Source organism: Cryptotermes secundus, unplaced genomic scaffold (genome assembly GCF_002891405.2).
Source record: "Cryptotermes secundus unplaced genomic scaffold, Csec_1.0 scaffold160, whole genome shotgun sequence".
In the NCBI taxonomy this organism is placed as follows: Eukaryota; Metazoa; Arthropoda; class Insecta; order Blattodea; family Kalotermitidae; genus Cryptotermes; species Cryptotermes secundus.
The window spans coordinates 2,462,073-2,478,838 of NW_019745080.1; the positions used below are offsets into that span (position 1 = coordinate 2,462,073).

The following is a 16,766-nucleotide window of genomic DNA, read 5'->3' on the forward strand; positions in this document are numbered from 1 at the left end:
AATGTAAGGAATATTAAATTACCAAAAATTTTACCAGGCATTTTTTCTCAATAGAAACGTTCTTTGTTCGTTTTTGAGAGATGCTTGGTTCGAATATCCGCCGGGACACCGGCTATCCTGAATGAGGACTTTTGTGTTTTCCTGATTCCCTCCAGGTAAATGCTGGGATAGTACCTAAATCAGGCCACAACGGCATTAAAAATCCTTCACGAATTATCATTACTCTTATCCCACAACCCGCCGTTATATAGTCTCGATACTGAGGAACATGCCGCCTCCATCTTCAGGGTCGAAGTACAAGTCAATCAAGAAATCATCACGAAACAGACAGCGAGCAGAGGGTTCCAACGGACTACACAGCGTAACATCGTAATTATTTTATCCGTGCTTTCATATGCAAGGTTTGTGCCAGAGTTACATTGTGGGCACGCTGTAAAGTAGTTAGTTGAGGCACGATCCTACAAGCCGGAAGGTCGCGGGTTCGATTCCAGATGAAGTTATTGGATTTATTAATTTACCTAATCCTTCCAGCCGCACTGTGTCCCTGGGGGTCGACTCAGCCTCTAACAGAAATGAATACCAGGAATCTTACTGTGGGTAAAGGGCGGCCGGCGTGTAAGGCTGACAACCTGACAGCCATCTGTGAGCTGACTGTCTAGAGAAAATGTGGGAGCCCCGATGTTTCACAACCTTATGGGCCTTCACGGCCTGTTACAGGGATAAATTTACTTTTATTTTCACTTTTTACCGAAGTTACATTTTAATAAACAGTGTTTACACTGGATTCCTTCAGTATCTGTTACTGCAAGACTGTAATTGTCAGTCTCAGGTTATAAGAGCAGAAGACATTTTGGCAGACGAGCAGAAGGCGTGGTTCTCGTGATTAAGCTGTTTCTTGTTGTGATGCGCACAGCTCACAGAACTGATGCTGCTGACTTGAGCAATTTGCTCCTCTTTTTCTCTTGCATCGTTATTATGCGACATGCAGAAGGGACTGTGCACAGCTAACGCGAGATCAGTTTGCTCTTCATCACACAAGTGACACTAGCCAATCACGGAGAACAAGAAAACCGTATGATTAAGGCTCCAGTAAGATCTTGTGGAACTTAACGACTGATAGGTTGTTCCTGGTAGGAGAAAAAGTTTGGAATACATTATGGCGAAACTAACCATAACTAGACGTCTACTGCACATTAGAAATTCTAATCAGGTCATTTTGAACTCTCCCCCTCCCCCCCCCTCCGCCAGAACAAATGATCTTCACCTTTTAAAGCAGAGAGATCCGAAGACCCAGAACTAAAGAGATCTGTGAATTTAAAAGTTCAGATGAACTGTTTCTTCCATTTCGCACTGAGTGTCAAATGCAATTTCAAGGTGGCAAGTAGTTTTGTTTATCGATTCACGCGTCTCGACAATTTCATAACTTGGAACTTCGTAATTTCTACGATTCACTAAAAAGAAAATATAAGATTTCTACTGCCTTCTGCGAATGTGACGCCCTGTAATTTAGCATTTATTTATTAACATTCTGAGGATGGAAGCTTCTCAAAGTGAATAAGCATGCAATGCAAACCAGTGTCTTCTGAAATGTGATGTCGTGTAATTTGGTAGATTCAAGGATGTCAGCCAGTGCAACCACACTCTTTAATCAATAAGCGACATACGGAACAACTATTTTCGCCCATTTATGGCCTTCTTCAGAGGCGCCCATTTATAAAATAAAGCCTTACATTAGTTTCATATATTGTTTAACAATTTGTTCGAAGAACTGTGTTAAAATTATTTTTACACTGAAGTTAGGGCGAAAGAAGATATGAAATATGAACGCAGAATTTTTAATATTTTAGTACGTCCTTTCGTGGTCTGTGTGGGGGTGCGGTTGTTTGCTGATTAAGAAAAGTGTTTACACGAGGTGGTGTCTTTTAATTGAATTTAATATAAACACAACTTATATTTCAATTCATCGTGGTCTGGCTTTCTACAAGTTTCTAATATACAAAGGAGTACAGCGTAGTCCCGGTACTCACCGCCTCTGTATGTATAGGATGCGCCGCGAAGAGGACGCCTGCCGCCCCGGCGAAATTTGGCTGAAGTCCGGCGACTGCCAGACACACGCGCGTGAAGAGCAATGATGCGGCCGCGTGAAGAAGCACGTTGCACACGTGGAACCATAGTGGCTGCAGCCCCGACACCTGGTAGTTGGCTCTGCAAGCAATAACAGTCCGCCTTTATAATTTCACGTTCATGTCGTTACAAGTTTCTTTTGGTGGGGTGAGACTGAGTCCACTTGGCACGACGGCCACTGTTTGGCCTACTGTACCAGCCCCGCATGANCGAGCCGTTGCCCAGAAGCGGCCGCTGTTTAGAGAGTCGTCGCTTTAGCAACGGGTTTATACGCCACAATAGTATGGATCTTAAACACGATTGAGTGATATGGACTGGACTGATCTGGCTCAGGATAGAAACCAGTGGAAGAATCCTGTGAACACGGTAATGAAATTTCAGGTTCCATTATATGTTGGGAAATTCTTGAGTAGCTAAGCGACTGGCAGCCTCTGAAGGACTCGGCTCCATGGAGTAAGACTCTTAAGTTTATATGTTAAGTACCTCCTACTGAACTCAGTTTTTTACTCTTTATAAGTTTATAACTTTAAAGGAACAGGCTTAACCTGGCTTGACCTTAATTACTGACCTCGGCCTTAATTAATCGAAACTTGTCCTCTTGTCTCCTTGCTTGTGACATAATCTTCTGTTCTTATTATAGAAATTGCTAGGGAAATTAAGAAGTGATTATACAGGGCTCTCTTTCCATTAATTACACCGAAACAGTTTTGTTTAAATAGTGACTTATATTTTCTGGTATGCTTCAAGTAAACTTTAACTGTCTTGAATTTAGACTCATCCTTTCATGGGCGCCGCAGGATGTTGTAGTGGGGGGGCACGTAAAACACCTGCATATACTAAGATTTTTGGAAGCAATTCAAAATTAAAAAAATGTCTATATACAAAATAGTAATGTGGAAATGTACTAGTATTTTAAAATAAAATATTTTTCATCTCGTAATATGGCATAAACGTGTGTAAGCAAATGTTCTCACGCTCCTTCCCCCCGAAGAACTATCCCCCATCCCCATTGAGGAAATGGCGGCGGTGACCATGCACCCGGCGCATGCGCATAACACGCTAGCAATACTGTTCGGTTATGCAATTATGTCTTAATTAATCACGAAGTCACTATTATATACAGAACAATGAATTGATTCGAAACGCCAGATGTTTCGACCACAGTGTGGACACCCTCAGGTGGTTACCGGTGTTAAATATTGTAATCTAACTGGCTGCACCAAGCAACAAGTTACCACAATACATAATTGTTCGATTCTTACGTTCTGACAGTATTTCAATTTGTAAGACAGACACTGAAATTCTCCTTATGTAGTCATAATACGTAGTGTATTTAATAACGCTTTCAGTAGCTCAGAGTACAATGTAGAATAATACGTGTACAATGATAGTAATAATAAATTATAAACAAGAAGTTCTGGGAAGAACTAATCGTCTACTTTCATTTGATACGACTTGGACTGCAAAGAAAACTAAAAAAAAAAATATGGGGCACACAGACAGCAAGGTGATCACATAAGCCTCCTAACAAAAATTATGGGGAATACACAGACAGCAAGATGATATCATAGACCTCGTTTTACTGAAATAAGAAACAAAGGCTAAAAACGTGGACGGGAAGACCAGAGGCCTAATACAAGGTGCAACTCCGGAATTTGTCTGGGAAACTGAGGAAACCCACGGAAAACCCAAGGATAGTCATATTCCCAAGGCTCATATATTCGTAAGATGACATTAGATCGAGTATAAATATTTTTTGTTTCCTTTGAGAAGTGAAGTATCATCCACACAACGTCCAGCGGCGCAATCTGCCGTGACAGTGATGGATCTTCGATGCTATCATAACAGCAATAAATCTCTTGATCACCTGAAGAATTATTGATTGCACAAGCAATGCACGGTACAACGGAGATAGGAATATTGTGTATGACTACAACAGCTGACCCCTGAGATAATTCATCCTTTTTTATCTCTAGGTCGAGGCATCCATGCTGTAGGCCTAAGTGTCTTTTATCGACCATGTGGTTCGCCTATCAGCGCTAAGACCACTGAGGAATGCATATGAACACACGAGGGAAAGTCAGCAAATAGGCCGCAAATGGCTATAAATCGCAATCTCAACAGGTCGACCTGGTCGAACTTCATTCTCGACTTTAAACCGTCCTTGCGAGAATTTCTCGACCCAGTCATGAACCGTTTTACGCGACAAACAATTCTCGCCATAAACAGGAACACAACAAAGAAAGCACAACAGCACGCTGCTCTTCTGTAGTATACTCCTCAAGAACGGTGGCCATTCTAACTACTGAAACCAGCTTCTGAGCATGAGCATGCGCATGCGCATGCGCATGCGCATGCGCGTCTCTCGATGTAACTGTCATTAAGCTGGACTGTGTTGCTACCTAGTGATATATAAAACTTATTACGTCCATTACAGCTGTTTTACTTGCATTTTTTTAAGTATTTACTGATTCCCTCGTATACACACACAGACGCACACTCCTTAATTGCACGTTAAATTCAAAACAAATGTATTTACTTGTACTTATAAGCGTAAAATACAAATGCGATTATATGTATATTAGAAATGTACTATCCACCGATCCCCGCCAAGACCACTGAAGAGTGTAGATAGTTACTGCAGGTTAGATTCAAACAACTTTATTTCATTTATGCTTCTAAAATCCAAATGCCTCTGTATGTATATTAGTAAGAAACTTATAACTGACAAATAATTATAACGATACAGGCACTGAAGAGATGAAGAATGCATAGAGAAATTCAGTGTGAAAAAGGTAATGAAAGAGACCACTGAAGAGATCTAGACATAGATTGGTGAATAACATTAATATTGTCGCGTATCGGGCGTATATCGCGACAAATAAATTCTCGATGTATTCGATGTAGCGAATTTTATTTCACATTCGCACTTACAATCACTCAAATTACAGATTTACGATTACTGCTATCTGCAGTATCACAAATAGTACACTCCAAATGCCAGAATACAACTGACTAGTTGCTGGCTAACTCGGCGGTAGCTCCAGGACTCACTGACTGACTCAGTACAACTCGACTCGGCGACTGTTACAGTACAACTAACTGTGAATAGCCTTCGCTGCTCCTTATGTAACCTCGATCGGACAATACGGCCACGTAATAGGCACCCTTGTTGCCTGGCGCTGTGTTGCTATGTAACGCTAGCGGAAGTAACCGCTGTTACTACCGTAACGTCGCCGCTGTTGACTCGCGTTGCCTAGCGACCGCGATATCCCTCGGTGACGTCACCGCGGAGGGGAGTGGCGGGGCGGGAACTCGCCTATTACCGTAGTAACGCGAGCGTTACGTTACCGCCACGTACCGCTGGGGAGGTAGGGGTCAACATGTCACAATATTGTAACAACTTGATCAACGCGTTGCCAGGTAACAGCTCTGTAAACACTCCCAACAAGCAACAATTGATGAGGTTGTTTTCTATATCGTCCGTGCCGAGCAGCGGTGGATCAACGGGGTTATGCAACCCGTTTCTAAGCAACGGCTCGGTAAACACGCTTTCTCGTGAGCAGTGACGTCATCAAAAACAGAGACAGTGTTTTCCATGGGGTCTGTGCAGAGTGCTTATAAGAGAAGTGAATTCAATGACAGAGTTAGTTCAGGGGCAGTTACGTGTCAGTCGTAAGCTGGAGGAGTCAGTCCAGAAGAATCTTTATTTGCAAGGTTCCGGAGTGACTGAAGACGACGAAATATCAAGAAGACTTCACAGTGATTTGAAGTGCTACTTTCTGTGTTGAAATCCGTTGCCATGAGACGACTAGTGATGATGGACAATCCTAGTGCGTGTACAACGGTGAACTTGAAGTTGTGTAAATCAGCGACAGCGCTGTATTTAAGCGTGAATAAGAGAAACTGCAACCAAAGCGCTAATAAATTCACCCGAACTGGAACCCATTATTTTCGTTATGCGTACCACCCTACACGTGACAATATCAATCTTAAAGAAATTAAATATGAAGTCATGATACGGCCCAAGCAGCTTTGAATATGAAGGCAACATCTAACTCCGAAACCTCGGCAACACTCCACGAAACCACAGGATACAACTACCCAAGTGTAGAATCAATATCAAGAACACTACTCCTTATTTTATTTTTTTTTCTGTCTTACTGGACATTATGTTTTCACCTGAAAAACTCCACAAAACACCAATTAAAGTACAGCTTACTGCTTTAAAACTAGGCACTTCAGTACGACTGTCACTACTATGTGTAGTCCTTAATGTTGACATTTTTATTCTCAGTATGCAAAGTTTTGTATTAATCGATAAAAACTTTATATATATATCAACATCTTCCTTTCACTCCCCACAGACCTCTCTTCCTTCTTTGCCACGAGTAAACTAATATATATTATATTTTAAAGTACATAATAAATGTAATATAACTTTAAAGAATTTCCAGTTATCTCAGTAGGGTGGGGTAAAGTTCATGTACGAGGCCTCATATATAATGAATACCACCGACATTATCTACTCTTTGTAAGAAGCTGTGAAGGAAAGTTAAGCTGAACTTTTTATATAGAAAATAATTCTTATATACGCATATATATAAAACATGTAGAGACCAACGTCTTCCTCCAAGTATAATACAGCCATATATCTCTACGGGATGTAGCCTGTATATACACAGCTTTCAACAGTATAAGTTGTGGGGTGAGAACACGGGAATATTTCAACTAACGGGGTTTGAGTCAGACCGACCGAAGTTGAGTGATGTAGTGCAATCAAGTTCCACTACTTTATCTCCCGAAGGCAGGCTAAAGTCACTCGCCTCCCCCATCCCCTTGTTGTTCCTCACTCCACCCCTACATTATATGCAAAGGGGATGGGAGATACTGTGTACATATTTTCATCCCTAAATTTGAAACTTTGTTTCCAATTTTTATCCCCTATCAACAAGGCAAATATTCTGAAAGAAAGGAAGTCTTCACGAACAGAATCTGAGTATACACTTTGTGATTTAAAAATACAGACACTTTATTACACCTTATGCACGATATTCTTTTATATTACGGTACCGAATTTGATCAACGTGTTGCCAGGCAACGGCTCCGTAAACAAGCTCCAAAACGCAATAATAGATGAAGCTGTTTTCTATGTCGTCCGCGCCACACCCACTGCTGGTAACGGACCAATGAACTTGCAGTCTGACACATGACACGTGTTTAATATATTGAAAGATGGCAGTGGCTTACTTAAGAGCAACTGTCCACTTCCTTGTTGCAAAAGGAATCAAGAAATATTTATTTTTCCTCTTCTGAATTATTTCTTTGTAGCGGGATAACATACTCTAAAACACTTTTTACTCTAGTACCTAACTCAAAATTTGGATATCATATTCAGGAAGTCTGTCAACAGACATGGTTAATTTTCTTATTCCAAAAACTGCTCCCAGAACAACGAGCGCCATGACGAAAGAACAGTGTAGCGTTAAACGGGATATGAAGCGTAACTCAATCCATGGATCAAGTCTTCGAACAGCTAAGAGACATTCGGCTGTTCAAGAAAAAGACCCTTTACGGTTGCAGAACATTCACTGCCATGTTCAAATTTGCCAGGTATTGGTCTCTAACAAAAGTTGAATGAATTCAATAAATATCACGCCCTAATTCTTTACTATATATTTTAATATTATACTTCCATCTACGCCTAGGCGTTCCAAGATATTTTGCCTGTAAATAAATGTTTTAGTTCTCCAATATATTTTGATACCCCCAGGTTAAAACGGCAGGTGCGTGAAGCTGACGTTCACCTCCATCCTAAGCCGAGATAAAAAATGGTGGCGCTATACCTCCACTCTCCCCTATATGCCTTCCAGGCACAGTGATTAAGTACATAATTAAGTACAAGGATAACGTTACCTTTCACCTATTACCTTAGCATATTTTATGGATGGCCATTAATTTGTGGGTCTATATATGGAAACATAGATGGGTCCACATTTCAAAATAATTTAAATTTCTCACATTAGCCCACGTTTCTTATATTTCTTCCTTTTTCCAAAAATACATGAGGGGGTTGGAGTCAGGACAGCTCAGTGGGTATAGTGACGGGATATGGGCTGGACAGCCAGAGTTCGGTTCCCGGCAGTGCAAGATTGTCCACAGCGTCAGACCGAATTTGGGGCCCACACAGCCTTCTTTCCAATGAGTACCGGGGGCTCTTTCCCCAGGAGCAAAGCGGCCGGGGCGTGAAGCTAACACTTACCTTCATCTAGTGCAGAGGTCAAGAAATTTGGATCTATACCTCCAGTTCCCCCATGTCCTCATGGTTTAGTGCTTAATTAAGCACAGAGACAACTTTATCTTTACCTTACAGGAAGGCGTAGATGCTGGTTTTGGGGTCCCATTTTACACGTGTTAACGATTATTATGTCTGAGATGTTTCGTAGTATTTCACGATCTATCCAGAATTCTTAGTAATTAACCGCTGTATCTGAGGAAACATCGCTTAATAATGTACGAATCAGTAAATTAGTATCACCGATAGCAGATCTAGACCGTAACCTCGGTGGTGAGGGGCTCCTCCGGTGGAAATGCAGCTGTTCTGATTAATTACGTGCATATATTCACGTTCCACATCGCGTAGTCTGCTCTGGATTATATATGACATCTCCTGTATACATTCGCAAGAGAAATGTGCAAATGTTCTAAATTAAGTGGCATCTTTAGCCTTGAATATGCAGCCGCTTGGAGTCTAACGACCCGTAAATCTCTCATTTAGGATGATAACAGGTGCTCATACTGCAACGGGGACGTGCCTTACTAAAGCGAGATCAGGTTCATGTACGTAATAGCAGAAAAACAACAGTTGTAACAACCATGTGTAATTACTTGTTATAACAGCGTGCCAGAATGAAACACTGAAGAGTTATATATTCTGGCATGTAACGCCGTGTAGTCCAGTAAAAATCAACCGACTTTTGGGGAAAAAAATATATGCATTCCATTTTTATGGTTTCGAGCAAAACAAGCAAGATATAAGAAATATGCTCCTCCGGTTGACTTTCAATAGACTTATCAGCCTTATATCCAGAAGATAGAAATTTTTAGGGAGGCTAAGTTTCCAGTTTTTGTCACAAAAATGTTCTCGCTTAATGCATGCTTCATGTTGGTATCTTGTTTGACTTATTCTTTGGCGCTGAAGATAGAAGTGTTTCTCCGATTTTTCGTGTTGACTTTCGCCGGATTATCCCAGAAAGTAAAACTCTTCAAATGAATAAAGTTTACACCCTTTCACTCTTAAGATCCAATTTAAATTCCTTCTGCGCTGTGTGGATTTAAATCACGGGTTTTGACTTCAATACTCTCATTTTCTGTAAGACTTTCAGCAGAATGTTACGCAGGGATATAGACGAAAGGGCCTTTTATTTTGTTCATTCGGGATAGAAATATTTTTTCTTTTATTATTTGCATTTCATATTCCACATATACTGAACCTCTATGCTGGATCTTCCATATGTAATCTCGTTCTCCCCTTCTGTAATACAATCTTGTTTCCAGAAACCACAATATCCGTCACAGTAACCTGCCTCTCTTCTCTTTCGTTTCCATGGATACATCTAGATTTTTTATACGTATTCCCTAGTCTGTTTGGGCAGAGAGAATATTTTGTATTGTAATGTCACATGTGCTACTACTGTTTTTGTCCCTACTGACTCATGGTACTGTCCCCCAAACTTTCCTTTCTGGCGAGCAAACCTGTCGGAAACAGACACTGCGAAAATCTAGATGTAGATTGGCGAATAATATTAAAGTGGATGTCAAAAAATAGGATTTTAAGATGTGGATTAAATTCCTATGACGACTGAATTATCCTTGTGAACACTGTAATGGATATTATTGTTCCATAGCACAGTGCAAATTTCTTGTGTGGCTGGGCAACTATTGGCTTATCAATAAACAATTAGCTCCATACAGTATAGTTAATTTTAGTCTACATGAGGAAAATTTCATGACGTTAAACAAATTAATCTTCGTGAAATTTAAGGTATAACTATGCAATAGATAGGAGTAGTCAGCATCACGCCCCGGCCACTTCATTGGGCATCGAACCCGCGGCCATCCGGCTTGTGGCATAGTGCCTCACCTTATTCTAGCCAAACCCAAAATAAAGCGGCACATCCTTTCACTACACGCCCTAGAAATTGTATACCTGGGAAACCTGCGTGCTTGAGTTGAATGCATTTAACGATTAGAGAAAGCTGAAATAAATAAATTGCTAGAGACTTAAGAAATGGGTAAAGTGTCGCTTTGAAAGAAGCTTCTGAATATTGTATACGTCTCGTTAACAGGCGCCTGCAAATTGTACCGGAGGTACATAAGCAAAGTATGAAGAAAACACGGCAACACTCAGACGGCTGTCATAGAAACGAAGTCATTAGCTCATGGACTTGAACATTTCACTTGAGGAATAATTTATTCAAGTACTAACAGATGGCTCTGAAATGCTAGAACCGTCTGCGCCTTCCACTTGCTGCATCTCAGTTTCTGTACAGAACGGATATGTAATGCGGCAACCCGTGAAGCAGACCGGGTGTCCACGGCTGTGAGTGGCTGTGAGTGGCTGTGAAATGCTAGACATGTAAATACAGATATAGTGCAGCCTCGATAATCGAAATTAATTAAAGCACTCGTGTGTTCGCACTATCGAATCGGTTAGATTAGCCGAGATTTTGCTGCATAAGAAACATAACTAACTCCAAGGATATGAGCCATATTTGAGAAGCCGTCAGTCGCTTAGCTACTCAACAATTTCCCAACATTTTATAGAACTCTAAGGTTCATTACCGTCTTCATAAAAGCCATCCACTGCTCCCTATCCTGAGCCAGATCAGTCCATATCACACTATCCTATGTTAGATCCATTTTAATATTATTTTCCAACCTATATCTAGGTCTTTCCAGTGGTTCCTTTCCTTCTGGCTTTCCCGCCGAAATCATATATGCATCTCTGTTCTCCATATGCGTGCTACATGCCCTACCCATCTAATACCCCTTGACTTGATCATTCTAATTATACTTGGGGAAGAATACAAGTTATAAAACTCCTTGTTATGCAGTTTTATCCAACCCCCCGTCACTTCATCTCCCTTGGATCCAAATATTAGCCTCCCAAACAACCACAGTCTATGTTCCTCCTTTAAATGTCTGAGACTGAGTTTTACCCCCGAAACATACGTTAATTCTATTCCTTCGGTTTTCGCACCTGGAATTTCGCATATGACTTCGACTTTCGATACGGTCGCACCGTATGTTGAAGTTCTTAAAACGTTTCGGAAAATATTTGACTTTCCATCTTCAGGACTAATGTTTCTGGGACGGTTTTATATATCTCGTAATCGGTAGGGAGTCGGATATGTAGCAGCGATTAGACAAACATAGGGGTGGGATTCTAGCCAATAGGCAGCGGCGATGCGTTTAACGGAAGATAATGCAAAACATTTTGGCGACGGCATAGGCTTAAGGGGTGATAAGAACTATTTCAGCCCCCATAGATAGTAGCCCTAAAGATTTCAAATTTAAAGTTCTCTAAAAACTTGAAAACCCATCAGCATTGCATGCGGCGTGTAAGCCTGGATAGCTCAGCCGGTAGCGACTGGACGTGGGCTGGGCGACGGAGTGGTCGGAGTTCGAGTCCCGGTAGGGTTAAGAATTCTCTTTTCTCCTCGTTGTTCGGACCGGCTCTGAGGTCCACCCGAACTCCTATACAATGAGTATCGGGGTCTCTTTCTACGGGGGTAAAGCGGCCGGGGCGTGAAGTTGACCACTCAACTCTAACTAGTGCCGAGGTCAAGAAAATGTGGATCTAGACATCCACTCCCTTATACCTCTTCATGGAGTAGTGCTTCATTTTATTTTTTTATTCCATGCGGGGTATTGCCGAAAATCAAAGTCACAGAGATTAATTTTAGCTTCTCTAAGGGATGTGTTTGGTAATACAGACCGAGATGAATGGCAATATAAACAATCGTGAATATTGCTCTACTGTGGAGATTACTACTTGGTGGGATGCATCGTGGACCCACAATCGTTACCGACGTTTCGGATGAACCTGATGTCAGCACCTTCAGCCTGAAAGATAGACGTAGCACTTCCCTCTCTAATGTCGGTAACGTTCTATCAAAGTAGACGCCGTCATGTCCCAGAAACCAGTAACATTCATTTTAGCGACTTGAGACCATCAAAACTTCCCTCATTAACAGCTATTTAGGTTTTGTCTTTGCGTGGTGATCACATTTTGCCACATTTAACATTACTGTCCCATTGATAGATGCGCTGTAAGGACAGAATAACTATTGTAGTTGATGCGACATTAACCAACTCATTAATCAATCATCCTTTCGGTTCCCCACAATTTCTACCTTGTTCGAATATCTTTAATCGTTGTTGCCCTTGGTTAATTTCATTGAACCCTTTGAACCACTAATCTAACTTAAATAATATTTAAAATATTCCGTTCATACCTCACAGAAAATACACTGAATCTCCATTATAAATATAAACTCGTTAACTAAACCGGATATGAAGTTTTTATGGTGGTGACTATGAAAAAACAAAGATATTTTCTGGGGTGACAGTATGGAGTCTAGCTGATGTTCATCAATGTTTCGGAGAAATATATTGCCTCCATCATCACGGCCGAAGAGTAAACCAAGCAAACAATAATCTCTGTTCTGCGTCCTTGACTTATTCCATAACATATAATTTTCCTCCGAAACGTCGGCAAACATCAACCAAACTACTCGATGTCAAATGAGAGAAGATGGTATTCTCTTCTTGTACGTAGTTAATGTACATTCTTCTTACATGTACTCATACAAAACGCGAAGCATTATGCAACCGCTACTTGCTGATGGAACGCTAGAAGTAAGTTCTTCCTCGCAGAATAGATTACACTACTTCGCTAGGTTCCTTTATATCTGGCACTGAAGAATATATTTACGTCGCTTTTAGCATCCCTACAGAAAGGAAAATGAATATAAGTACTTACGAGATATTTCGTGAAATGTACTTCTGTGTGTGATTTTTCCTCTCCCTCCATAGACAGTAAAACTGATGGTCTTAATCTTGGTTAAAAATAAGAAGGAAAATGTATGCGTTGAAGAGCATTTCTGAGATAGGAGGAGAAACACGTGGACTTTATACTTCCTTCCCTTTAGAGAGAATGTGAGGAAGATACACTTCTGAGTATCAATGAAACAATATTCGCATACACTGTCAGTTAAAAAGCAGCCCTGCCTTCAACTTTCTGGGGTGTGATGCTATGCATTCCGGTAGAAGCTCAACGGCGTTTCGAAGGAACATACTGCCTCCCTCATCGAGGTTGAAGAGTAAACAAAAAACTAGAAACAAGTAATAATGCAGGTTGCTCTGATTATTCAATGCAGTATATTCTTCCTGAACGTCGGTTAATTTCTACGAACTACAAGGTGTCACACTCAAAAGATGGCACTCTTCATAAAACCTCTACATGTAACCTCAAATCCAGCGTAGTCGGTTATTCACCTTTCATTCATTAAAGGAATACCACGTTATGCAAATGGAAACACTACGTAGTTGACACTTAAATTTACTCATACTTCTGTGACATGAGGTCTGACAGCTAGAATAAGCGAGCGAGAGAAACAGCCAACAATACCAGAGCCATCGCTAAGCAACGTAGGCAGGCAATAATGATTAACTGCTGGAAGTTGTGTTTTCTATGCGGTCCGCACCGAGGCTAAATAAGGAGTCATTTTTGAGTGTCACTTCGGCCCGGGTGTTATCAGCTGAAGCCAGCGGTCAGAGTATGAGGTTGGCGTGAGACACTCGCCAGTTTGCGAGGACGTGAGCCCGGAAGCAGACGAAAGTCAGGCGTTAGAAGCCGCTCAGAAGCAACGTGACTGAGAACACTAATCTGTGTGCGATAGTTAGTTGTGAAATGCGGTCACGAGTTTTATGAGTCTCCAATAAATCCACTTATCAATCCAAAATCCGTCTATAGTCATACTGTACTTAGGGAGCTATACTTGAAATTCACAGAAAATATTCTGAAGCCCCAAAAGTGACAGTAATAATCCCAAGAAATAAATTCAGTAAAAGCAGTGTTTCCCAAATTTTGCACGCTGTGGAGCACTTTATTCCACTTTCCTTGCCTTGAAAAATTAAAAGGAAGCTTATGAGATCACCTCGCTGTGAGTGTGTCTGTCTCCCTTAACAACAGCTCGAGCCGAACAACCTTAAGGAAAGAGCGGTTGGAGAACAGCGGTACGCCTGTAGGTTACTCTGGACAAGCATCCTTAAGGAGGGAGCAATATGGAATAACGCTTGAAAGCTGGAGTAGTGGAGTCAGATGAGAGAGCCGTTGCTACTCAACGGCTAAGTAAACAATTTTTTCGTGGCAATAAATACGCACACAAAAACAGAAAAACTGTTGGACGCGTTTTCTATGCGGTCCGTTTCGTATCAAATAATCAATATGCAGTAAAACGAAACTACGCAATTACTTGTTCCCAAAATTCCTTGGTTTTGCAAAACTGGAGCACTGGATATTCTGAGGGTTTTCGTAGTCTTCTTCACTTCTATGTATATGTCGCGAGAGTACCTAAATAATGCCTTCCAAATTTTTCCCATTCCATCAATCAACTTTCCATTCGAAACTGCATACTGATATAAGTGTCTGTTTCTTCGAACCCAACTCAAACAATGTTGTGTTAAAGATTCAGAGTGCATGTCAGGGTATGGGAAGGTTTGTCGAGGAATGTGGGCTAGATGCATAGTTTCCGCCGAAATGGGAAGCATGTAGGATTCTTGGCTGGGTTACACGGACGCCAAAGAAGCTTTCCAAATAGTTATTTCCCTCCACCATGCCTTGCTGAATCTGTGCTAGAACCTATTCTACGACAACAACGACCACCCCCCTAGACATAGTGCTAACTTTACCCCCAAAAGTCCTTCACCCCCCCTCCCCCCTTCAACGCATATCTTCATTTCCTGGAGCCACGGCGCGATATACCAACCTCTGCACGGCGTAAGGAACTTTCATTTGTGAGGTTACATGGTTCACAGAAAGGAGAGAGCAATTTCGGTTGCAGTGAGGTGTAAACATCGACCTACTCGCAAAGTACACCACAGATACTTGAAAATTTACTCATTTACTTCCGCTCAGACTCAGTTAAGCACTTCAGGATATGGGATAAACTCTAAAGTTTATAGTCCGATATAACGTAATATACTGCTATGAGTTAACCGCATCTCGTTCTCAAGTTGTTGGGGCATAAGTTCTTTTTCCGGGTATTAATAAACCCTTATTGACTTCCTTTTATTTTCAGGTCAATTGCTACGGCGTAATAGGAGAACGCGACGCTATTTAAGAACATAAAGTAAAAAAAGTAAAAGTGTCCCTGTAAGAGGCCTTGAGGCCCATAGGGTTGCGAGATGTTGAGGTTCACAAATTTTCTAGACAATCGGCTCACAGATGGCGGTGAGGTTGTGGACCCCAGGGCCATAGTGGGGCTGCAAGGATTAGGTCAATTTAAAACTCCAATGATCTCAACAAGAATCGAACCTCGACGTCCCGGCTTATAGCATAGTGCCTCAACCAACTACGCTACCTCGTGCCTCCAAGTTAAAAATGTATCAGCTTCTATATATCGATGTAAATATCGAGTTTAGCAACATTCACCGCTTAAAACGTTACACCAAAATACTCGTACATAAACATGATATTCTTACATGTTGTTGGTAGGAATAGAAAATGCAATTTGCAATTAAGAATGTCACAGATATTACAGGATTCTGAAAATAAAATAACGAGCAAATAATAATTCTTAAGAGAGGCTCTGACTGGAAAACAAAGTATCTTTATAATGGGCTTCGTTAGTCGCATTCGCGGAAGCAAAACTGATAACAATGAAATCAACATAAGACACACAGGCATAATGTCTGATAAAAATACTCTTATTAAGAGTAATCTTTTTCTGGGATATGATAACGCGTAACCCGGTACCTGTCTACGACAACACAAGGCGTCATATGCAGGAAGACCTTAATGTTATCTATGCTGGATTTGAGATTCCCCACTGCGGCAAGCCTTCTTGGATCTGAAGCAACGTTTCGGAGGAATTTACTGCTTCTGTCTTCAGGATCGAAGAACACGCCGAGCAATAATCATCAAGAAGTCAAGCAGTAAGCAAGGAACCAGCAGGACTCTGTTTGTTGGTTCCATGGCTTACACTTCGACCTTATTAACTGAGGTATGTTCCTCCGAAACGTCTGGGATCTTCTAATGAACTAAATAGTGCCACGTCCCAGAAGTCAGTACGACTCGTAATGAAGCTCTGAACACCAAAAATCCCACGATTTGTTCTATTTATGTGAGTTTAGTGAAGGGTTGTATAGTACCAGGCTCATGAAAACCAGAGCAAGTCACGTGCTTGTTAAGTCCCCTGACAGCCACTTGCTGTTAGTTGAGATCTTTACGTTGAAAGACAAGAGATCGATGCGAAATGTACCAAGATTTGTGAGCACTTGTTGCGCAAGGCAAACATCAGAGATGCAAATGCTTAGATTTTCTAGCATCATAACAGTTTCGGTGGATGGTAGCT

General features: G+C 41.2%; 1 protein-coding gene across 1 annotated transcript in view; it reads right to left on the minus strand.

Annotated features, from left to right (window-relative positions):
• The window catches only part of LOC111874856 (protein O-mannosyl-transferase TMTC1-like), a 514,456-nt gene that overhangs the window by 239,324 nt on the left and 258,366 nt on the right, over window positions 1-16,766 (minus strand). Inside the window, exon 2 of the mRNA XM_023870706.2 lies at window positions 2,028-2,205. Coding sequence (XP_023726474.1) covers window positions 2,028-2,205 — 178 coding nt within the window. The remainder of the gene's footprint in view (window positions 1-2,027; window positions 2,206-16,766) is intronic.